Below are 26,125 nucleotides of genomic sequence, written 5' to 3'. Positions count from 1 at the left end.
ATGCTTGTCATAAGACGCGACTAACGGGATCGGGTGGTCAGACTCGCTGACTTGGTTGAAACATGTCATTGTATCCCAATTGCGTAGGTCGATGCTTATGCTGTAGATGACGGGATTATTTGGTCTCGATTATTTACAGACTGCCGCCATATAACTGGAATATTGCCGAGTGCAGCGTTAAATAACAAACAAAAACAACAAACAGTGGCAAGTAGACGCATCACCATGGTACTACCACGATCCATATATCACTATGTAATGACAAAACCCGGGCAGTAGGGCAGCAAAACGGTTAAAAGCCACACCGAAGTACAAGGTTCGCTTCCAGGTGAAGCCTATTTTTGGTGTGGGGCGGTGGGGTAGTCTAGTGGTTAAAGCGTTCGCTCGTCACGCCGAAGACCCAGGTTCGATTCCCCGCATGGGTACAATGGATGAAGCCCATATCTGATGTTCCCGTGATATTTTTGGAATTGCTAAAAGCGGCATAAAACCATACTCACACTATTTCTGGTGTCCCCATGATACTGCTTTTGTATTCCTCAAAGTGAGTGAGTGAGTTAGTTTTACGCCGCACTCAGCAATATTACAGCTATATGGCGGCGGTCTGTAATTAATCGAGCCTGGGCCAGACAATCCAGTGATCATCAGCATGAGCATCGATCTGCGTATTCCTTAAAGCGACGTATAGATACACGCACACACAACTATTATTTCTGTAGTTTGTATGATACCTGTATATATTCGACTAAAAGGAAAGAACAAATCAGACTAGCCGTTACGACCATGTCTGGCAACATGTTAATATGCCATGCGGTAAAGTTGCGGAAATATGCCCCGTAATTCATACAGTCCAATACGGCCTGTATGGTGTTTGCTCTGCAGCGATTAGTAAGGGGCCATTAGTAAGCTCTGGCGATTGTGCAGTCAACTCGCTGAGTATTAGCCCACGCACTTCACACCTAGATGCTTGTAAATCTGCCGTGTGTATGTAATGCATTCAAGGATACTTCATATAAAAATCAATGCTCGTTACGACAAAAGATACCGCATACCATTTGTGATTTTACGACTGCTTCAATCGTCTAAACAATGCCGCCGTTCAAATACTAACTGTTCAATACAATGCTCTAATGAATTCCGTCCTGCCACAAGCACGCTGAAGGAGGATGGAGATGGTGTCACTGAGTTGTGCGTTACAGGTGCGTCATTGGAATCACGGAGGATGTATGTAGAATACCACTAGGCTTACATTTACCTTAAATTTTACTGGCAGCAGAATCGCGACTAATTCATCTAAGGATTCCAGAGAAAACAGCACTGTGATCAATAAGAACAACACATGCTTCCTGGGCAGCGGGTTGTGGAACTACGGGGAAGCGAAAGCGGGCAATTTCTCGCAAAATTAAATCCGAAGTTGCGACGACTGACCATGGTGCCAGGAGTCAGCGCCGAGCTCCGGTTGTTGGTCTAGAGAAGATACCGGTGAATTTTCTCTAGGACTTATCTCAGCCCAGAAGCATATGTTGGGCATCTCTCGGGGTTGACAATGCTGCTGAAGCTGAAACTATCGTGTTTAATCGCTCTTCCATGCTTCCTGGGATAAGCGGAGTCTCGAGGGAGATTTGGATTGGAGGATCGCAGGGGGCGGGGGCATTCACTGACCATATCGCTGTCATCGGCAAACGACCCTACCCCCGGGCTTGTAGAGCATCCTAGCCCAGTAGCATAGTCTGGCGAGCGCTTTACGTTAAGCGTGTTGGCCCTAACGCTATTGTACGCTGGCTCTCGTCGCAGAGGCCCATTAATCTGCACAGAAGGGAGAGGCGTTTCGCTGTTACGCTAGCCCATTGGACGAGCAGTCGAGTGTGTGTACGCTTGTGTTATATTATAAACTGGCGACGCACGGCGTTTGTGTATATCCCTTGCTCACATCACAAAGCAAAGGGCACTGCGGCAAGCGCTTTTTAATAAGTCAACAAATAGCCCATTGATACAGCCAAGCGTTGCCAGAGTTTGTAGAACTGGTGGAATCGCAGGAATTAGGTTTGGTACCAGAAGTCCGGATTTAGAAGTGGTGATTTCCGTGGATTGTACCGTCTTCATCAGGCCTGAGACAGTTTACCCAGCAGACGACAGGTGATTTAGCAGACGATGGTGACTAGTGGACAATGCGGAGGGTGATAGCAGTTTTAGGCAGACCGGTGGATCGTACCCTTCTTACAGTCCTGACTGTCGTCTGCTCACTTGGTAAGTTGCCGCCAAATTCAATCCACTAACCTGTGCTTGCTTTATTGAACTGCCGAGTGATTTAAACCCCCTTAGCAAACTGTCTTACATCGGGGCACGATATCACACGCGATGTTGGAGTAAATCGAACATCTCCCAGACGTGTTGATCGTAGACGTGTTGCATCTCCTGGCTAATTTTCTTTTTCACAATTCTTTATGGATCGAGTGTACTCTGCCCGTGTGTATATTCTAACTTACAGTAAGTCGTTTGCCCTGGCGTCGGGCAATGCCAGTCATGCAGACAGAATATCGAACGGAGTTGGTCCTGCATTTGTCTCCGCATTCCGCTCTGTTGGGACAAACACGGTATCACGTAATTGCTGAGGATATCGTGCCTTCTGTCAACAGTGACCGCTTAGAAAGGGCTATATACATCTGACTGAATATTCCCTAGGTTCTAACAACTTCTTTTATCCGATGTAAAAGCCTCTTCACAAAGGTTGAAATGTTATACCTCTGTTTACATGTGAATGCCATGTGGAGAGACTCCATATATTTGACGGAAACAGGTTCTTCAAATTTACGACAATGAATTTTGTGATAAATTTATTATGTTTTGCTAAGTATTTTCCTCCATGTTAAAAATCACCATCGGAAATGGTGTTCCTCTGCCCTCATATTGAAACGATAATCCGATTCGACAAGGTGGTTGCAAACAGCTTTTTTTCAGTATTACGACAATATGTTATAATTTTTATTATAATAAATATGCAATAATTTAATTATATTTTGAAATAATGTTTTCCTCATACCTAATACACCTACATACGTATTTGTGTGGCTTTATTTTTTAAAAAGTTGGAAAGTTTAACGTTGGTTCAGTAAATAAATTCAAAGAAGTTAGTAGTTAATTGTGACATGTTGTTCGGGTTGTTTAGGCGTATTTGGCAAACCCTATGTACTGGAGAACATTTGATTCGTGTTTGCGGAGCATCAACTAAACGCAAATGCCAAATGCTTTTCAACATACCCTGTAAGCCATTGTTGTTTGCTGACAACTTAACCGCTGAAAGTAGGTAAATCTTCAGACAACCTGATAACAACCAAAGACTTAATTAAAAAAACAACATCGTTCTTATTGACAAGAAAAGTTCACCTGTCCTCATGCAGAAAATAAGTTAAAATAGCCATCAAGTGAATGTGTGGAAACAGTTTATGATCGAATACATTGACTTTATTGTAGACTAAATAGTCATTGTTGACGAAACAATGACATTAAATCTAATACACCAAACTGCAAGGTTCCTTTCGACTTTACTGATTTGTTTCATTTTAATGAAAACAGTGGTAAATATATTTGATAATTTTGTTATATATTCCATTTAAGGAAGAGAGTTTTTATGGATGCCAACTTCTTTCATATGAGGAACACAGCGTTTCGTAGTGTATCCTTAAAGAAGTTGACATCCATATAAGTCTCTTCCTTATGTGTATCACTTCTAAATGCAAAGACCCTATATTCCATCTATTTCTATCAAGAATGCTTCATTGTATGTTAGCTAGGCTACTTACATAGATCTAGACAGCGGGGCCTATCGCTACTCATTCAGTGAGTACTATAAGTACACGTTAAGGTCCTAGTGGCTTGTTGACGTCCATTACAGGAGAGATGGACCTTATAGCGAATGATCCTTGTGACAGCAATGGACAGCAGTGATCTAAACTCAATATCCATTATGAAGTACCAGCTGTTGTGTGGGTATTTAACCCTCGTGAGGACATCGACATGAAATGTACAACATATGTAGCTGTACGTTTCAGCGCTAAATATCCTAGCTCAATGTTACGCTTCGATATTGATTGCAATGTACATCGTTTTACCTTGTCAGTCATGGTAGTAACACTCCGGTCGCGACTGGTCAATTCATCTGACCTAATAGGAATTAACACGAGCACCTGTCGACGGGGAAAATCCGGCGCGGGTATATGTTTGTATGTTGATTTCAATCACTCTGAGTCATACATCCTTTGTGTCACGTTAGTCTCTCTGTCGCTGCATCAATTATGCATTTCTCCTTTGGGATTGATAATATTTTACGTCAAGGACTAGCAGTGTGTATGTTTCAGACAACAGTTTAAATGTTCGATCGGTGTTTATCGAAACGGATTTAATGAACAGAAAACTATTGAGAATGAATCATGGACATATTCTTATGACATAGCGATATATGTGTTTCAGACAACAGGTTGAATATTCGATCGATGTTTATCGAACCGGATTTAATGAACAGTAACTTCTTGAGAATGAATCATGAACGCATGTTTATGATGTAGCGATGTGTATGTTTCAGACAACAGTTTAAATGCTCGATCGGTTTTTATCGAAACAGATTTAATTGAACACTGACTGTGTTTCATGAACATATTATCATGATAACGTCGCAATACTACAGCAGATTCTGTTTTTAGGAGAGATATTTTATAATTGTGATAATGCTCTTGTCGCTTATAGTGGCATTATTGACGTTAAATGTACTACATCACCAGCCTTACGCATGATGTATTTCATTGAGGCTGTAATGTACATTATGAGTTAACACCCATTACAATTACACTCACTGCATAATTAAACACGTTAGACATTTAGTAATACATTTATATATTAAAAGATTTAACATTGTATTAATATGGCACTGAGTACAGACTTGTATAATTCTATCTTTATTATAAAATGCGTCTCTGAGATAGCTATGCACCATAGGTATATATCCTGAACATACAACAGTATAAATAGCTTTTGAGCACAACCCCGACTTCAAACTGGCTCCTACACCTATCAGCTGAAACACACAGCGATGAATGGAACCCTCTCATCCATTTAAATTATACAATCCCAATTTGAACTACCTTTTAAATACATTTCCAGACTAGTAATTTCAGTGGAAATTGTTTTCTTTATACCGCGTGAGTGGGACTTGTTACCTTTATACCACGGGAGATGGGTATCATTAATGATATTGTTAACATCAATGGTTCTTCTACATCACTGTCAGCGGGCGATACTCGCATCATCACCGCGCTTCTCAGTGGAGTGAAATATACAACACGGAAGTGAAGTTCTGATTAAAATAATGAAATTGTATGCTGTTTTAGAATCACGCACATCACTATATTTCTGTCATTACATATATAGAAAGAAGTGAGTGGTTGTGAAATAGATGCTATTTCATTATATGCATCACCACTGAATCATATAATGAAATTGGATTTTTACTCTCTCTGTGTAAATGAAGAAAGCGAGATTTCAGATTTCTGATTTAGATAATGAAACATATGCCTTTCAAATATCAAACAGCATTCGATACGGTGCATCTTTCTATGTAGGGACATTTAATAGTACAACATCACACCGATGTATTAGAATCAGAATTTCAATTCCAGTACATTGTGTTTCATTGATGTTAGCAATATTCCAGCAATATCACGGCGGAGGACACCAGAAATGAGCTTCACACATTGTACCCATGTGGGGAATCGAACCTGGGTCTTCGGCGTAACGAGCGAACGCTTTAACCACTATGTTACCCCACCCTATAAGAACAGAACGTTCTTTACACATCATGTCCTCGTAATGTGTAGTTAGATTGTTTCTTAAAATATCCGGCTGTTATGTTTTTGGGTTATAAAAATCACCTGTGAATAGAGCTATTTCAGAAAATTGAGTTCAAATTTTGACAGGCGTCGTTCTGCAGACAAGTCCCTTCAGTCATAACTGCCATCTGAATCCCTGACATTTGGATAAGTTCACAAGATAACTACTCTAATTTTAATAATTCACTAGACTTTCCCATTAGGGTATCAGGTCACGCTTTCTTCTCCATTTCAACGACAACGTCGACAACAACGTGTCCAGTGTTAACTAATGGCCAATTACAATTTCACTAATGTATTTTAGCGAAGCTAACATTGTATGGATAATCCACGTATCCCTTGCTAACAGTTTATTTAAGCCCGGTGCTTCAGTGGCTTACAAACAAAACCGTTGTAGATTTCTCTACAGCAAGTTCAATCAATACTGGAATAAAACAAGCTACGTGTTGGTGGCTTCCGTACAACGTCGCTTGAAATTTTCTCAATATTGGATTTTAGATTATTACTGAGGATGCACTTGAAAATTTAATCAAAACTTTTTTTCGTCCTTCGTTTGAAATACGCTCTTGAACACAAAGTAGCTACTAGAAGTTTCTGTAAAAGGCGTCTTCCTTGTTTTATTTCCATTGCACGTTATTTTTGGATGGTTGTGAGATTTTGCGGTTTATTTCTGATACCGAAGACAGAATTGCACGTGTGTTAATATTTTACCATGATGGTATTAAACATTGACTGATAAAACAGGTTACTTTATGCTTGTTGAGATGAAACGGGTATAGTAGGATACCAGAGAGAAATATGAATCTCATTATCTCATATCAATTATTAGATAGGGATTTCTTAGAGGTTGACTGACAACAAAGGAGACTGTTTATAGATATATAAATCTCTATTTTACAGTGAGTGAGTGAGTTGGGTTTGACGCCGCCTTTAGCAATATTCCAGCAATATCACGGCGGGGGACACCAGAAATTGGCGTCACACATTGTACCCACGTGGGGAATCGAACCCGGGTCTTCAGTGTGCCGAGCGAACGCTTTAACCACTAGGCTACCCCACCGAAATAAAGAAGTTCTTTTCCATAACTTGTCTCGATTTTGAACCCCATGGTTCATATGTGTCAGCCAAGTATACTTTCTGAAGCCTCTGTTTGTCAGTTAGATATCATGGTGGCATGCTCATTTTCACAAGACAGAATCTTAAATGCGATTAAGAGTATAAACTTTCTCACCCATAACACTAATTTTGACTAATTTTGTTACATATTACCAGCGGTACCAACACAGGCGACCAATTCAAAAAGGTTCAAAGACATCACATACATAATTGAATTGATAGCAACTTTATTAATATTGCTGGTATCAATCACTAGCCATACATGTCCCCAGTGCAGGCTATCTTCTTTTATATTCGAGACGTACCTAGCTGCTAATCAAATCAATACGGCAGCATGATTTGATTATATCCATAAACCGGCGACAGCAAGCAATATGTTTGAGTTACTTCGGAGCATCCCTTTAATCTCCTGACATTACCTCAGAAAACTGTCTACGTTTACTTATATAACTTATTTATTTCACCAAAATATCCTGCCACAAACCTTTGGCTACACGTAATCGTGACCGCCTTTGGGGGAGATAGGAAGAGAAGCTGGGTGAGGCTGGAGCTAAACGATCTCGTCTTCCCAGCTGCTGCTGGTAGATTACAGGACAAATGACACGTTTGATCTTGTCCTCGGAAAACAAACGCGAGTTTAAAGGCAGCATCGTCACTTCAAAAATCTGTCCAGAGACTCGCTGATTTCTGGTCTATGTTGTAGTTTTTGTTGATGTTGTCCCTCAAGGGTTGTTTGAACGATAATGAAAGTAAGTAACGCGAATTTGAAATCGATTTATTTTTTCGCGTTCTTTTCATTTGTGTGCTGAATAAGCCCTGAAGGGAGTTTGGTCGAACGTTTCAAGAGTATTTATTGAAGAAAACGTATGTTTTCTAAGCCTCTTTTTTATACTTTAATGGCCGCGGAAGCGTTCTGATTTTATTATGAAGACACGATCGATAGTCTTATTTAATCATCATCATCATCATCATCATCATCATCATCATCATCATCCATTTGGTTGCATTCATCACCTCCGTCATAATTATTAACTTTAGACGTTGTATCGCTCATTTTTCAATTGTATTTCATTTCCTGTTTTTGTTACTATTAATAATCATCATCATCATCATCATCGTTATTGCCATTGTCATTATCAGCTGTTTGATGGTTATATTAACAGATAACCCTACGAGTAAGGTGTTGCTTACTTTATCATTATATATACGTTAACGGATAGTAATGGCTGATAACTGGGTGCGGGGTCAACACAGGTTATCAAGCCTAACGATTGTCGTATACACACACATGTGATAATTCAAGATTCTCATCAAAATGTTTCAGGATGTTTTGCTAAACCGCTTCAAAACAGCATAGGTAAAACACAGGTGTTGTATGTGCGTAGGTGTGTTTTGTTTGATCAAGTCTTTAATCTCAGGTAAATCCTCTCTTTGAATCCACAGCCTGTATGGAAATGTCGATAAGGTTCTTAACGTATATGGTATGTTAATGGATCTAAAATAACAGCTATTATGCTTTGGCGTATCCGTGTTTACTGAGTGTATCTTTTGACAGTCAGGGTTAGAGTTTAATTAACATCTCTGACCTTTGTTTAAGTGATGTTTTTACATTAGAGGGATGGTGCGACGCCGTGAAAGGATTGCCACGGACTGAATTTTGTTTGTTTAAGAAATGAAAGCATTTGGTGGATTCATATCATATATCTCGCGACAGGTTTATTTAAGACTGCGGGAACACAGAATACTGACGAATAATTTGGGATACCTGTGAAAGATTGTATCCTCATCAAGTGTGAATGATGAAGTAGCATGTTCAATCATCCGGGTTTATGTGTTATGATGATAGATTAATATGCACAGACAGAGTGAGTGAGTTTAGTTTTACGCCGCTTTTAGCAATATTCCAGCAATATCGCGACCGGGGACACCAGAAATGAGCTTAACACATTGTGCCTATGTGGGGAATCGAACCTGGGTCTTCGGCGTAACGAGCGAATGCTTTAACCACTAGGCCACCCCAACGCACCCGCACAGACAGAACAACGTGTACGGCTTATCAGATCCCATGCCTAACTGTTAAAGTATTCCACAAGACCCTTAAACAAGGACTTTTTGAAACCCCAAAGCAAGTCTAAAATACTTTAACAAGTCTAGATTTGTTTATTTGCAGAATGGGGAGACATTCTCTGACCTCCTTTGTATTACATATTTACTGAAAGACAATTATATAAAGAAGCTTTAGATAGTTTCATTTCAGAGATTATTTCAACTTTAAGGGTAAATATGTAACACTTGTCATAAAACCTCTTCGTGTCGAATTGAGAAAGAGAGAAAAGAGGACCAACTTAGTCAATGCCGAGCGGTGTTTCGACACTAAACCTTATTCTGGGGATAAAGAGTAGCTGCGTCGAAACTCGACATCGACTTTGTGGAGTTCGAGTTAAAGAGATAACTACGATGGGGCCCAATGAAGTGCGGATATGACCACGTTTTCGTCTTAAACGCTACATCGAGTTTGTGGAGTTCGAGTTAATGAGATAAATACGATGGTACCCAGTGAGGTGTGGATGTGACCACTGCTTCGTCTTAACGCTACATCGAGTTTGTGGAGTTCGAGTTAAAGAGATATATACGATGGTGCCCAGTGAAGTGCGGGTATGAGAACTTTTTCGTCTTAACGCTACATCGAGTTTGTTGAGTTCGAGTTAAAGAGATGAATGCGATCGTGCTCAGTGAGATTTGGTTGTAACCACTGCTTCGTCTTAACGCTACATCGAGTTTTTGGAGTTCGAGCTGAAAAGATAAATACGATCGTATCCTGTGAGGTGCGGATGTGACCACTGCTTCGTCTTAACGCTACATCGAGTAGTGGAGTTCGAGTTAAAGAGATAAATACGATGGTACTCAGTGAGATTCGGATGTGACGACTACTGCAGAATGTTATTTGTTTCGGTGACCGGCCAGGCTGGTATGTATCCGTTAGGCCATTGACACGTGTGTTATCGACATGGAAAATCATCCGACGTCCATAACACCGTCATGTCAGAGGTATTACTTCGGAGTATTGAGTAACACACGGCGATACCATCTTCCCTTGATTGACACAACTCACTCGGGGAGAGATACGTCCGGTTTGGTGGATCGTGGACGTCACGTGACCGCTGGAGGACACTGACCACTGTCCACGAGACATGTTGGTCATTTATCCACGTCAGAGCGGCGCGTTGTTACAACGACAACGTGTCATGTCGTTCCCGTCGTCGGCACCTACACCTGTCTCGTGTTTCAGATATTAATCTTGACACTGACACATATATTTCATATTTTCACATCACTGTCATAAACGTTAGACAGCGTCATCCATAAGGCTTAGAGAAATATGTTGCATGTGAAACGCGATTACCCTTAATCGTGGTGTTTGTGTGGATTGTATTTTCCTCTAAGAGCCCTACACTACATGTATCCTACAGTAACTGTCTCCCGTATTAATTTGCATAATTCGGCACAGCTGGGGGTAATTAGCCTTGTAAGTCGGAAAATAAATAACAAATTGGAAATGTATGGTGTATTCTCATTTTGTGATGGAACGGTTGGTGCCAGGTTTGCAAGCCCAGCCTAACCACGTACGTGTCGTGTTAATGTACAAGAAAAGTGACGGGTGAAACGTCAACGTGAAATAAACATCGCAGGTGTCTCTTTCACAACACTCGAAATGTGCAACTGAGTGACTCGCAGTCTAAATAAAAATAGCTGAACACTTTTCGATGCGCAATTTGAGAATTGACAATTTGTTTGCCCACTTTTGAAATATACACTGTGGGATTATAGAATCATGTGTGGTTGATTTCACGTCACGTGATGGCCTTAGTACTGTGGTTACAAAGTATTCAAGATTTACGTGGTTTTTATGTCACATTTACGCTATCGTTTAAATATATACGATTGTTATTATATGAGTTTGGCATCAAATAGCATAGGTTTCCAAGCTTGGATTATCCTAACCGTGATCGAAAACAGTAGTGTATTCGCCTTTTGGGTTAGTGAGTGAGTTGGTTTTTCTCCATTAGCAACATTTCAGCAATATCACTGCACTGGACACCAGATATGAGCTACACACATTGTCCGCATGTAGGGAATCGAACCTTCGAATTGACAAGCGAAGGCTTTAACCACTAGTCTACCCCACCGCACCGTGTTTGAGTCTTGGGGGGTCAGTTGAGTTGAGTTTTACGTCACATCGGTATTATTCCAGCCATATAGTGACGAGATCAAGTCTGAATACACATTTTAAGCACAAAGTACAAATGAGTTTTATTTTGAAAACATATATATTCATTACATTATTGGTTGGGGGTTCAAATCACATTGATGTAACTAATGTTAATTAAGCGTAGGCTATGTGGAGAGGTTGTATTCTACAAGATCTACAGGCCGATGGAGGAAAGAAGTATAACAGGTTTGGGAGTACAGGAGTGAGTGAATATTGTTTAATGCCGTCGTGAACAATACGATATGGACATCACAGCAGCCTTGAATAAATTATGGGCTTGGGGCCCGATCCACAAGGCCTTCGTAGAACTCTGCTACGATGACCTCGTAACTTTACGAACTCTCTGTGGATCGTGACCCAGACCAGCACTGAGTGATGTTACAAGCGTCGTTCCACGAGGTCGGCTTTCGATGACCTACAATCAGTCCTGTCTCAAGCATCCCGACCACCCGATCGAAAACTGTGTACAGTATTGAGCATACTCAAAACGTTCTCCCTGTGGCGCTGTAGATGGGGTGATATTTGAGAGGAATACGGTCTGACAGTTACGGTAATAAGCGTTGTACACTATGCATTTGTGACAACATTCTTAATATTTTTTGCATGAGAAAATCAATGACCGACAATGTACGGAAACGGCCGAGGTTGTCCGACTGACTCAGAGCAGCGATAGCGTTATCTCAATGCATGCATACCCAGAGGTTCCACGATTCCATATCGCGTTCAATTTCCTCTAGACGGAGCCGATGTCACGTTACGTAACAATGTTATGGTTTTCTATTACGCACTTGACAGTCATGTAATTCGCCTAATTGTTCTAAGACAACATGTCAGTTTCGCTATGTGCTATGACGTTGCAAGCACCTGCTTACGGGGGCTAGCTGTCACTTATCCTCACGGACGATCAAGTCAGAAATTGACTAGGCTCAATAACCGTCTCCCAAGTCAGACATTGACAACGTAATGATATTACCATCACCTTGAGCCGGTTCTCAGACACTGTGATCGTACATGGTGGAAAGGAGATGATGTTTGCCGTGGGCTTTCGACTTTGTAGATGCTGTTTGTCGTGGGCTTTCGACATTGGGTTTCGCTGTCCTTTTCATGCTTGTGATATTCTTTCTGTTTTTTCTAATTACTATCATCATACGTTTATTGACCTGCGGTCACTTTTTGTTTGTTTGTTACTATTGTTGTTTTACAATTCATCACAAAGGTTTGGTTTCTCCGTCTTCAAGACGTAACGTTCACTCGTACGTATGCCCCCTATTGAATCTCTCTCTCTCTCTCTCTCACACACACACACACACACACGAATGAATGAATGCAGAATTATCCATTTAGGGTCACCTACAAAAGTCAAACTTGCTAGCGTCTCATTAAATGTGTTCCACGTGTACACTCGGGTGCATAATTGTAACTGTGTAGTAATTCCTTTGAGAAACGTAGCAAGGAAACGTTTGAAATCTGGGTGAAACTAGTGCGTTTCCTGTAACTGGTCTGGTCAGTCCCTTCATCCACGTCCGCTGCGGCCACAAGGGACTGAGGTCGAATTCCAATAAAACTACAAAGAATTGTAAACCTTTGCTACTCGGCGACTAATCGACTTACACACAGCTGTGTGGTAATGTCATTACCCGAGTAATTAGATTTGACAGATAAAATTACGCAAATAATGTCTAGTGTTGAAAGAAGCGACACCAAGTGGATGCTGTCTACAAATGACCGTTGTCCATTTCACCGCGGGGAGTCTAGCTGTTAAACTCCCCCTTGTACATAGCACCGCGGGGGCAATCAAGAGTTGTCGTTTCGATGACGTACGACTTTGTTTGGGGAGGTTAACGTAATGGCTCTTGAAATGAACGCCTGTCACTCAATGTAGGTATCAAGTCAGCTGCCCATCAATCACGGCATGGCATGTGTTTCACATCGTGTTGATTTCAAGACTTGTTGATGTTTTGCCTCAACCACATGCTGCGGATTGCTTGGTTGAAATTTATGACATCACAATTATTCCCAATTCACCTTTGAATGTGTACATTTCCCAGACCATAAATATCATCAACGCCTTGACCTTTGAGATACATTTCAAGTGATGTATGAATGTTGTTCTAGCGGACCTTTATACATCCACCTTTCAATATTACGTAATAATGCATAACGCCACATTCGATCAAACAAATAATAAGATTATAAAATCCGTTTTTCATGTATATTAAAGATAGAGAAACATGTCGTTTATGACCTATGAATACGTTATTGATGCATTTACATATAGTCACTGACAGTTATGTCTGGGGTTAAATAAGAATAATTTTATACGAGAGCCCTCGAGAATTCAGGAACCTTCATGTCTCTTAATTTCTGAGCTGAGAATGGAATGACTATCAGCTGATGGAGATGAGGAGCGGGATGAGGGATGGAATAGGGGTGATTGCTTCATTAAATATATGCTCTAGGGTCTGTGAGGGAGACTGACGTGATGAAGAATATGTCACCCTGTCTGTTTTTGTCGCAATCACAGGATTTGATCATTATTTAGTTACACCTCTTAACTCGAAGTTTTCTCTAAATAAGACAAGAGGAACGCTTGTAGTGGACACAGAGCGAATTCGTATTTTAGTGGGATAGCATTGGAAGATTGTCGCAAACTTCATACTGTGGACACCGTTTAATCTGACCAGACCGTTCACAGTGAAATCATTGTAAAATTGTCTTAACTTCTTTTAGTCGACACCGTTTAATCTGAACAAAATGGTCTCACTGAAATCCCCCTGGAAATCGCTGACATGGTTGATGCACGTCATCATATCATAGTTGCGTATACGGCATATCGCACTCATGATATCATCACCGGATTGCCTGACCCAAACTCGATAATATACAGACCGCAGCCATGTAGCTGGAACAGAGTAGCTATAACAACCGCCATGTAATGCACGTTGTGTACAAGTTTCAAAAGATCCACTATAAACTTTATCTATTACCCTAGTCTACTATTACCCACACAGCATTACGACAAGCATAGACAGTATTGTGATTTACTGCATCTCTAGAGCAAGATAGAAACTTGTAAAGGGTCCTTCATATTTTTTATGTACCAGTACACTGTACTAAGTCAGTCATTCAATTAAAGTGCTCTATAAAGATAAGAGAAGGAGGTACTCTGATTTATGATGGAACCCTTGTCAATCTATACCCATCCCCATACAAACGTTATTTGCAATTTATTTAGCCCTCAGTGAAGTATATGGTCATACTATTGTAGAGCTGATCTTATTTATTCAACTGTTTTATTTAGCCCCTCCTCGAGTATATTACGGACGGTCCCGTGGTAATTTTGGAGAGGGCTTTTTGATGTTCAGTGGGTTAGATCAGTTTAATGACATAAATATTATGGTAAACAAATAAACAAACACGAAGCCCTGTCAGCGAGTGGTCACATGTCAAGTTGGCGTGTAATTTATTGCTACACTTCATGACACTGAAATTGAAACAAGTATTAACTCAAGAGGTAATAACAATATCTTTATCGTCTTCGTATTATGACCGTCTTGGTATTAACATACCTGACAATGTAAGGGTAGTATGTTATAACTGGGTTACAAACCAGTAGCGTTTGTCGACGATTTATTTGTTTGTTTTATGATAATAGGTGTTGTTGGGGTAGTCTAGTAGTTAATGCGTTCGCTCGTCACGCCGAAGGCCCGGGTTCGGTTCCCCACATGGTTAGAATGAAGCCCTTTTCTGATGTCCTTTGCTGTGGTGTTGCTGGAATATTGCTGAAAGCTGCGTGGAATAAACTGATTCACTCACTTTATGATGACAGAGACTGAGGATAAATAAGGTTGCACCTCTATAATCCGGACTTTATTAGCCCGGACACTCAGCATACCGTGTGATACAGAAAACTTGAAATGAAGACCATCTGTCTTTTTATGGCTTTTTTAAAAATATGTGTATTTTGGGGTAATTCGAAACCATGCGCCTGTTAAACGTTCGGTACAAAGACTTCACTTGGAGACGCTCACGGAGTTATTTACATATGAACATGCAGAGTGGGATTGCTTAGGAATTACGTGTACAAACATATAATGACCAAGAAAAGTAATATAGAATGTTTGCAAATATTGACACTTCTGGAAATCAAAGTCACTCTTGCTGTTATGGTGAAGGGGCGGTGGGGAAGCATAGTGATTAAAGCGTTGGCTCGTCACGCCGAAGATCCGGGTTCGAATCCCCACAAGGGTACACTGTGTGAAGCCCATTTCTGGCGTTCCCCGCCGTGATGTTGCTGGAATATTGCTAAAAGCGGCGTAAAACCAAACTCAGTCAGTCAGTCAGTGTTATGGTGAAAGTTTGTAAAAAATAGGGGCGGTGGGGTGGCCTAGTGGTTAAAGCGTTAGCTCGTCACACCGAAGATCCGGATTCGATTCCCCACATAGGTTCAATGTGTGAAGCCCATTTCTGGTGTCCACCGCCATGATATTGCTGGAATATTGCAAAAGCCATAAAACCATACATAAAACCATACTCGCTCACTTAAAAAATATGTACAAAATGAAATTGCATTTAACTGTGATTATATAGTTGTCAGTGACTCGGGTAACTTGACATATTAGCCAATTACAAACACACATTACCTTCTGTAAACACTGTACGTCAATTCAATACAAGCCAATCAAGTACATTATCTCAATTGGAACATATTTTCTTTCTTAACGATTGTTATCACAACGCCAGTGTTAATAATGTAATTTTTACGATAGTAATGAGAACGTGAATGAGCTGGAAACCGATATTTACTATCCCAAACAGCAAAAAGTATTTCACAATATTGAGAAAGGCCACCCTCTCAAGTTGTTTATAACAAGGGATGTCGATGTCGGCATATGGTGCGCACGTGACTGAAGAAGTGCGTATTCCACGCTTCATATAGAGGAAGAAAAACCCCTCTTCACGCCAACAGCTTTGCAAGCCGAGATGGCTAAAAAATCGCACACATTTGTTCCGTGGATCTTCTTGTAGCGCAGAGCTTGTGATTTATCACTGATAAGGCAGGTTAGGAAGTTCGCCTTTCTCGTTGGAGTTTATTGTATTGATGTTTAAAATCCCCGTCTATTTGCGCTAAAAGCGTTCAATTTCATCGCAAATACATGTGTTTATGATAGTTTTGATATCGAAAACCGTGTCCATTTCACCCGTGTACATTTCCCCCTTACCGCTAATCCAACACGTGTTCAATGTCAAATTCGTGAGGAGGTGTTTTAACGTATTTTTCAAACCTTATCTCGTTTAGATTTGATTTGATCGCAATTAAATCATAGTACGAGCTCGGAGAATTGAATGATGTCATTTATGGGAGTGTTTGCACGTACCCCTGTCTATATTACTTTGAACCGAGATGAAGCCGATATGCTTTGAAGAGCGTGGGGGAAGCTTTAATGGAGAAATATGTACTTATGGACCGAAAATGACCCCTTTAAATAGCTGAGGCTTTAAGCTCTGTCCATTTAGACGGTGTTTCATTTCTACACGTAAATCCGGTCAAATAGCCAGGCGTCCTTTGGATTTGTATCCTGCAGAAATAGACCATTCTAACTATGACATGCGACCTCTAAAGGAAAGGATCTATTAGACGGCTCGTCAAACTGGCTCAGTTGCTGTCAATCAAAAACGTACAGTTTTGACAAGTATAAACCCTTAATGGCATACCGTTTGAAATGAGCTCTTTAAAACTTCGTAAACTCGAAATCTTTACAAATCCGGTACTGATGTCAAATTGTCTTTACTTAATCTAATTTTAAAATTGACTTCACTGATTTCATTATAAGCCGATATTATAAAGGTCTAACGTGATAACTGTATTTTAAAACGGTTATTTGTGTCAAGATAACCTCATGGTATATGTCATCTTTTACTAGTATGCAATTTTAAGTGTTCTATAATTATATATAGCAACGGTGATTGAGACAGAAAGACCTCGACTCGTTCGTGTTATAAACTGACGTGCAAAAGAAAGCACACACCTGGTGCTTCTGGATTACTTTCCAAAAAGCGACGTAAATGTTTTGAAAATACTTTTTACAGTGATATATAAGTCACAGATATTCCTATTATGTTGCCAAAACACCACAGATATCGTACCCAATTGCGAAGTTGCCAGTCAAAATCACAACACTTTTCAAATAATCCTAAAACACCAGGTGTGTACTTTCTTTTTTACGTCAGTGTATTTCTTAGTAATGACTGTGCTTTCTGCTCATTGTGAGGATTTGTTCTTTTGTTGTCTTCACAAAACCATTTTAGATACACACACTCCTTTCAGTTTATATATATACCTAAAAAGGCAAAACTAAATTAACTGATTACTTCAGAATGATAATAATAATGGGTCCATGTATATGGCGCCAACTCCAAAACGCTACAAATATACTATAATGTCAATTTGTAACTTGTCAAACACAAGGCAGTAGATTGTAGTCCAGGTATGACTGTCGGAAGAGTTTTTAGCTGGGACTAGAAAAGCTTGAAATTGTTTTTTATCAAGGGTGCCGATATTCCAAATGAATTTTTTTTACGAAAAACAATAAACAAAATCACATAACGATGAATCGTAATGTGACCACTGCAGAGGAGAGCGGTTTATTGTCAGCGTTATAACGAGGTTATTATGAAAAGTTATGATACAGAACACAAATATAGAACTCGCAGTAGCAGCAATAGAACAGAATATAAGAACAGCCACTAGTACTCGGTGATCAATTGCACTTTGACCTACAAAACTACACGAGAAACTAATCGGAGTAACTTGACCTCCTCAGAATATTATCAATATCCAAGACGAGTATCTATCTACGATAACTGCCATTCCTTTCTGCGTAACCAATAAATAACGACTTACTTGTAGTACTAATCATAGTTCTTTTACGTGACTAATAGCAATAGGTCGGTCGGGGGAAAGCAGTGTCTTTCAGCTATACTGAAGGGGGAGAGTTCTGGAGCTAATGTGCTTCCCTTGAGAGTTGAAGTACCAATGGCTTAAGTCTTGTCAAGGGAGAAATTAGATTAACCATATTTCAATTTGGAGCCACGGTTTCTACACCTGGTGGAAACAGCCGTTTATGATTGAAAATGATCCGAATATTGTCCGTTGCAAATGATTTGCACGTGCAGGAAGAAAACACGTGCAGGGCCGGTCATCGTTGACCATCAGGATGTAATTGATTCGTGTTTGACGCCGAGTGGCGAGGGCCACAAGGGAGCGGTCATTTTACTCGAATGGATAAACAAACAGTTATTGAACGGATCAGTCGGCGGCCTGATGTTACAACAAATGCTCCCCCGTGGCGGTAATCTAAACGAAAGTCGATCAGATTGTTACCATAGCGGAATTGACCCTTAGGGCGATGGTCAGGGGATTTGAAGAAAAGATATGTTCAACTTGGTGGGGTCAATTTGAGATGGTAATACGGTCATTGAATTGTGTTTTGTTTATTTGTTCTGTATTTGTTTGATGTGGATTACTCGGCAATAACAGACTTGACGAAGCAGATAAATCGACCTTTTAGCGCATTATTCACACAATACCAACGGGGCGTTAGTGTTGCAAGTTGAGCGAAATCAAACGATCTCGAGTGATAAATTGAGAAACACAATTGCAATGAAATCATCAGAGAAGCGAAGAAAATTTGATTGTTTTTATTTGCAAATTACTTAGCGGCGAACAGTGAAATCGGTCGAATAGTAAAGACCAAACCCTGTCAAGAGTCCCGATCGGCCCCAACAATCAGATTTGACCCTTCCTCTCCAGCCAAGTGTTCGTTCGAGATCAACTCATGTTATTCTAAGACAAGCCGGGTAACCGTGGCCATTTTTGAGACTGGGTTCCGTCTATGCTCAAACGCACATAGCCAAAAGACTTGTCTACTGACGCGTAAGGATTTGCGCATATCCCAATATATCATATGTATTGCCGTTGCAATTGTAAACACCGAAAGGTTGAACACAAATAACTGTATCTTCGGTATATTTTTATATACAAGAAGCATGTCAAAAGTAAATTTTCCTGAAGGATTCTTTGACCAACGGAAGTGACGTCATGCGTCCAATCTGATTGGTTTGCTGTAATTTCGCACACAACTTTCACACGACAGGGGACGATGGCCAGTCTTCTTGAAGGTTACGGAAAGTGGCGAGTGTTGACGAAATGATGTTTTCTTGCCTGTTGTACTCCCCATGACTACAGCCCACTGTCACCCAATCACCACTGCGCATGTATCATCTATCTACAAAAAGGACCCGACTGATCGTATTTACAAAAGAAACAAATCGTAGAATAATCATTTTCCGAAAAAGGTCCCGTGTAACGTGGCAGGAGTTTCCACCCTCATTTTTTCAGCCATCAATTCAATTCAGCCTATTCAGCAGCTCAAAAGAAGCACATTAGAACCACGACAAGTAGAATACGTATAATTTCCAAGTTTCGTGACATTGCCACAGATGTATCAAACTCTATTTAAGCACTAACAAAACCAAAGGGTTACAGTCCCATCACTTGAGCCGAATTGCTTCTCAGATCCAGCCAGGGAGCACGTGCGTATGGTCCAACTAACGCCAAGATCGATGGAAATTGGCCCCGTATATTCCCCATCCTCGATAGCAATTCCAAGGGCAAGGGCCCCCGTACGGATGTTCGTAATTAAATTTGCTAGCGATGAGACCCGATACCAGATAGACATCCTTGATAGCACGGTCACTCTATTACTGATCTGTTGGAGGCAGAGAGCGAGTTGGCATCGTCCCTCGACCATTTTCTGTAGACTTCAGCGTTTACTCTCAGACATTAAGGGTCACGGCTTAAATACTTCATCGACATGAGATAGACGCTGTGTACCATACCGTGCTATCTGTTGGCGACTTGTATCGCCGATTTGTTTTTTCCCCAATTACGTTGTATCAGTGATGGTCGGTAGATAACCTTTCGGGGAATTAAATAGAGTTGTCAGTCACTTCTGAACATGCTTAATGGTTTTTACCGCTTATTTTATGCAATGTATGGCATGAAGATCAAGAGTTCATTCTGTAATCGATATGGGAATCGGAAATTGATGTATAGCAAGGTCTTGTCGTAATTTACCTCGTTGAAAGGTGCTTATGGTGCACAGGTGGCCTAACGCTCGTCTCGTGACAATTGGCGGTCATGAGTTGCTTCCCTTTGCAGTGCCAGGAACTTGATATCGAGCTCGAAGGTTTGGTTATGACTCTTGGTTAGAATCAGCATAAGACGAGAAGTAAGGGCAAATCACTTCATAGCTACGTCTTCTCAGCTAGTGAACACCACATGTTGATAACCAAATTGTAAGACTTTAGTTGCACTGCACTCCTTAGTAGAGGTCGCCAAGGACCCTTGAGAAATTGTTAGAAAAGGAAACTCATTTCCACAACGATGTGGCAAGATTGCCTTAGCTCTGAAAATACGCTTTGTTCCTGACTCCATTTGTATCCTACTTTATATTTTATGGATTTAAAATAATTCTTTTTTTGTCTAGAACAACTGTATTTCTTGGAGTTGCTGCTTGTCTATCTCACACACGGCGACATTCAAGCTACGTTAAGTATTGTACCAAATGTGGAGGACATACTGAATTACTTTGAACTAACCTCGAACCGTTAAAGGGGCTGTTTGTGATGACTGTTCAGGTGTCATTTGTCATATTTTCACTAATGAAATGTGATGAGCTACATTGTCAAAAACATTCTGATTCGACCCTTGACAGTGGATCATGGGAACCTCGTTCATATTTATATGTCATATAAAGTTATTAATAATTGTTAATACATATTAATGTGAGTAATTAATGACAAACGACGGAATCCATCAATCAGCGTCAGCGGATCACAGAGGTTTCGGCTTAAACTTGTGAATCTGCTTAGTGATAGATACCATGGCTGTAGCTTTACTGGTGGCTATTCCCCCGTCATCTGCTATCAGACGAAGGACGGAATATGCGGCTTTGGAACACATGGATATAAGGTCTCATTTCAATCACTTATCTCAGTTTATACTATATATAATATATGAGTGGGTGAGTATGGTGTATATTCCAGCAATATGACGGCGGGGGACACCCGAAATGGGCTTCACACATTGTACCCATGTGGAGAATCGAACCCGGGTCTCCGGCGTGACAAGAAAACGCTTTAACCACTAGGCTACTCCACCGCCCCAGATGATATGTGATATATATGATTTACGAAGACGATGAGGACTGCCATTATCCTTATAGAAACTAGACACATGGTATTTTTCATCCAATCAGAACGTAGTATAGCTTGTCAGTATATATGTCATCTGGCAGTTACGTCCATGAAACAGTTAAGGTTGTGATCAAAAGATTTATTTCTAATACAAATAATAAAAATTCACTTTTCAAATCTTCTGACATATACTTGAAAACTTACAGCCGTAACTGACAGTAAAAACGCCGGTTTGCCTTGTTAATTTCATGAAATAGTAACCATGTAAATTTCACTTTCAATTTTTCTGAAATTCACCGTGATAACTTGCAATCGTAGCTAACACTAAAAATCGCCGTTTTGCCTTGTGTTGACTTTTTGTAAGTAAAGGACATAGATTGTGATCAAGGAATTAATTTCACGAAATAGTAACCATGTAACTTTCACTTTTCAAATTTTCTGACATTCACCGTGATAACTTCCAATCGTAACTTACAATAACATTGCCGTTTGCCCTGACGTCAGGCCAAGTGGCATTAATAGGTCATATGAAATTACACCCCATTTCGGAAGTGATCGTGTTTATTTCACATACACAACATCAGAATGCCGCTAATGACAAGGGTTAAGTGTACTTGTACATGTTTATAACAGCAACTGTCACAATAACGATCACAGAGATCACACTAACGTTCTCAGAGATCACTGCTCCTCACTCCAGAGCAATTCCCGTAATGACCGCTCGTGTCGTTAGCATGTACATTTCATTGGATCCAATGTCAATGTCTCTTGCGTCAACACATCAGCAGAGCTCAATGCGAGAACAGCTTGTCCCCTAACGACTTTTCCCCAAAACACGGTTTTCGTTTTCATGTAAATCGATCGGTTCCAGTGTATGTGTCCCATATTTCTATTAGGGCCATAGCAAACGCTCGTTAGATAAGAAAGACCGGTGCCTGCAAATCATAGTTTCTGCCACTGGGAACGGGTTTCGCGAACACTTCACCCATATTGTGATTTAGCATCGTGGCTACTAAAAGGCCCTTTCATGTTTGGCTCTTTGAGGCATCGTCGGCGTAATTTTAGTTATTGGCTAGGGGAAAAATGTTTGTTTTTTTAACACATTTGGTAGCTGTATGTCCCGCGGTACAATCTTTGCGTTTGGAGAACGTACGGGACTGATTTATCGGCGATTGGTCGTCTTGTTTTTTAACACTCAGGATTCAATGATTGTCCGAATTGAAATCTGACGCACGAGTTGTCGTTTTTACTTGTCTGTTGCATTGCTTCTGAAATAGGCAATTTGTGATAGAAAGATACAACGCGTGATATGTCAATGGGGCTTGTTCATTTCACTGACTCATAGGATTGGTGGAGGAATCGAATACAATGTTTAACCCGGAGTCCATCTTAAAGGCGGGTTTTCGTATATTTATAGCGGAACCTGTAAAACCGGACTGTCCGTTTTGAATAAAATGGCCAGGTTAACAACTTTCCAGATTAACAAATCATTGTTATGACGTAAGACAAGACTGTGTAGATACTCCAGAAAGAAATCGTTCGAAACGAGAGGTGTCCGGATTGACAAGGTCTCGCTTTATAGGGGATGGCTATTCCAAAATCATGCAACGTCACGCTTACATTCATAACGGTGTTATATTATGTATACAATGTAGTGCGTTTGTGACAGGTGAGGCACTTGTGAGTGACTGCGTGAAAGTGAGTGAGTGATTGAGTGAGAGAAAGTGAATGAATGAATGAGTGGCTCAGGGGCGGTCATTCATTCATTTGGTCTGTCTCCGGTTGTCCATGTTAGCGAGTGTTTGATGGAGCGAGTAATTGTCTGCTAAGCCCCTTTACGTGATGGAAAGTTAGGAGCTACAATCATTGAGCAGTAGTGGATCTTGTCTTGTATCGTTCGAAACAAATCCATTAGTCAACAACATGGGTTGTGGCCATTGTTTAAAAATTAGGAACATGTATCAGATCCGCACGGTTTCTTACCTGAACAATCATTAAAAAATAATGGTTGTTTTACACTATCCTGTATCTATCTATACGTTTAAAAAACATAGCTATTGATCAATATTCCCCCCACAAGTTATTCCACTGAAATGAAAAGTGATCTAGGTGTCGAAATGCGTGCACGATTCCGATACATCAGCGCCTTAAAAATGCATTTTGCAGAACAAATGGATATTTCACTCGGCGTTCAGCTCTTTCGGGTTATTTTCACGAGTTGGCGCCAGAACCTTTCGTCCAATTTCTAATGGAAATAGCAACAGAATTAAACCTCGATGAAAATCTTATTTAGATTTTATCGAGCAGCGAGAAACAGCTGGATAAAAAGAAGCAGAGTTGGTGATATTGATATATGTTTATCGCTTACAACTGCCTTTCACGTGTCGGATCGCAGCTCATGCGCACTGCAATAGCTCTGTTAATCTCGAAGCAAAGCATCAGACAATTGATGGATATTCTAATCTTCCGGAGCTAGTGTTGAAACCAGGTCAGCGAGTAGAATCTTGAGACAATGAATCGTGGGCTCGGTCGCCATGCGTTCTTAGCTGTATGCGGGGCTCTCCTGTCTTGGAGAGATAGCGTCTTGTGTGTAGGGGTAGGGATGGGGGTAGGGGCACATCAGGCGTTGTAGGGGTTGCTATGTTTAAGGGAGTGCGTGTGAGTGTTTTAAGGGTTTGTTATAGAAACAATTAATTCCCTTAAATTTTTTAAGGAGCCCCAGTGGCAGGAGATTCAGAACCTGAGGAAATCTAACTATCTTCATTTTGGGCTTTTGGGCATTGCAGAAAGGGCTTGGCAGAGTGAGTGAGTGAGTATGTTTTACGCCGCTTTTAGCAATTTCCAGCAATATCACGGCGGGGGACACCAGAAACGGGCTTCACACATTGTACCAATATGGGGAATCGAACCCGGGCTTTCAGCGTGACGAGCGAACGCTTTAGCCACTAGGCTACCCCACCGCCCTGGCTGGGCAGAAGGGGAAATGTGATTCTGGGAGTGTGGGACAGACTAACGGGCGACGTACACAGAGCCTTGTTAATCAAGAACCATCGCAATCCTCGATACGGCTTTTATATTCCTTCAGTCGCCATCACTTTCTCCCTTTGATGTATTGATGTATTATTAACGAGATTACATTATCTGTGTAAGTGCATACATAGGGGAGATGTAGCACACTGACTTCAACAGGAATACACGACATCACGGTTTTACAAACCAGGACGGTTTCACACTTTACTTCAATGTGAGAATTGACCCCGGTTTGAGGCGTGATGAGCGAACACGTCAAGCACGAGGTTGTGCCAACGACCAGTGCACTCCATGTCCCTAGACTATCAACTAGTCTCTGAAATGAACATATTTTACAGATAAAACAGTTCATAATAAATAAATATGTATAATGAAAAGGAGCCCTGAGACTTTCATCACTGTGGAGCTCTGTGGAATTCTGTGGAACTCTGGACCTGCCACATATTCTAGACTTGCATGGGCTTTCTGGATATATTTATTTCAGGGTCTGTATGACAGACTATCCATGTCCTGTAATGATCTGACAGAAAACGCGGACTGAAAATGCCAACATTGAGTGTACCTATAACACGTGGTCCAGTGCAGTACTCACAAGCACTGGCTATTTCCTCTGACCATGGACAGTACGACCTGCAGTTGAGATATACTCTTGGCAGGCGCAGTTCCAACAAAGTATAAACACTTTTTCGGGGTAGGGGAGTGGGGTGGCGAAGTGGCCAAAACATTCGCTCCTAAGGCCCGGGTTCGAATCCGCACATGGGTACAACGTGTAAGGACCATTTCCGGTGTCACCCGCCGTGATGTTGCTAAATCGGCATGCAACAACATTCATATTTTAGTGTCGTTGTTTTATGCCGCAGTCAGCCATATTCCACAAGTAAGACAGCAGTCTGTAAATAGGCGAGTCTGGATACCGAGGGCGGCGGGGTAGCCTAATGGTTAGAGCGTCCGCCCGTCACGCTGAAGACCCGGGTTCGATTCCCCACATGGGCACAATGTGTGAAGCCCATTTCTGCTGTCCCCCGCCGTGATATTGCTGGAATATTGCTAAATGCGGCGTAAAGCCATACTCACTAACTCACTGTCAAGCAGTCAATTATGACAACGGGTCTGACCTTCAAATCCACTTTCCTGTTGTGACAGGTAAAGGTTGGTGGGAACCTATATTCTTACGTGTAGCAGATTCGTGTCCCAAGCATACAACAATGGCGGTTCTTGGAATAAAGTGTAGAGGTACTCGCGTGTAAAAAATACATCAGTTCTACCAAGCTCCTTAATGGTTCAGCGTGACCCGAAAACATATACCCATAATGACACCTCGAGTCATGCGCAATGGACCCCATGAAGGTCTTGACATGCGCATTGAGATGGCTCCCCACTGATCACTGCCGACTCAGGTATATCTATTCTAGTGATTCAGTTACCACTCACACAATGCATCCTTGTTTATATACCTATTGGTAGCTCATTAACCCCTGTCAGGGGCGCGTGTTTATCATCTCGCGAGTTTTGTACGATGAGAGACGTAGTGTGTGTAGAGTGGTGTATCGACTGGTTATCCGATGACTTC

General features: G+C 41.0%; 1 protein-coding gene across 1 annotated transcript in view; it reads left to right on the top strand.

The window, feature by feature from the left end:
• The first annotated feature begins 1,463 nt into the window (after positions 1–1,463).
• Positions 1,464–26,125, top strand: part of LOC124279616 — a 151,624-nt gene continuing 126,962 nt past the window's right edge. Inside the window, exon 1 of the mRNA XM_046715459.1 lies at positions 1,464–2,247. Coding sequence (XP_046571415.1) covers positions 2,169–2,247 — 79 coding nt within the window. The 5' untranslated portion in view covers positions 1,464–2,168. The remainder of the gene's footprint in view (positions 2,248–26,125) is intronic.

This window comes from Haliotis rubra, unplaced genomic scaffold (genome assembly GCF_003918875.1).
Source record: "Haliotis rubra isolate DU_JTF1 unplaced genomic scaffold, ASM391887v1 Scf253, whole genome shotgun sequence".
Taxonomy (NCBI): Eukaryota; Metazoa; Mollusca; class Gastropoda; order Lepetellida; family Haliotidae; genus Haliotis; species Haliotis rubra.
Note: the sequence above shows the minus strand (reverse complement) of the source record. Positions and strands in the feature narration are given on the sequence as shown.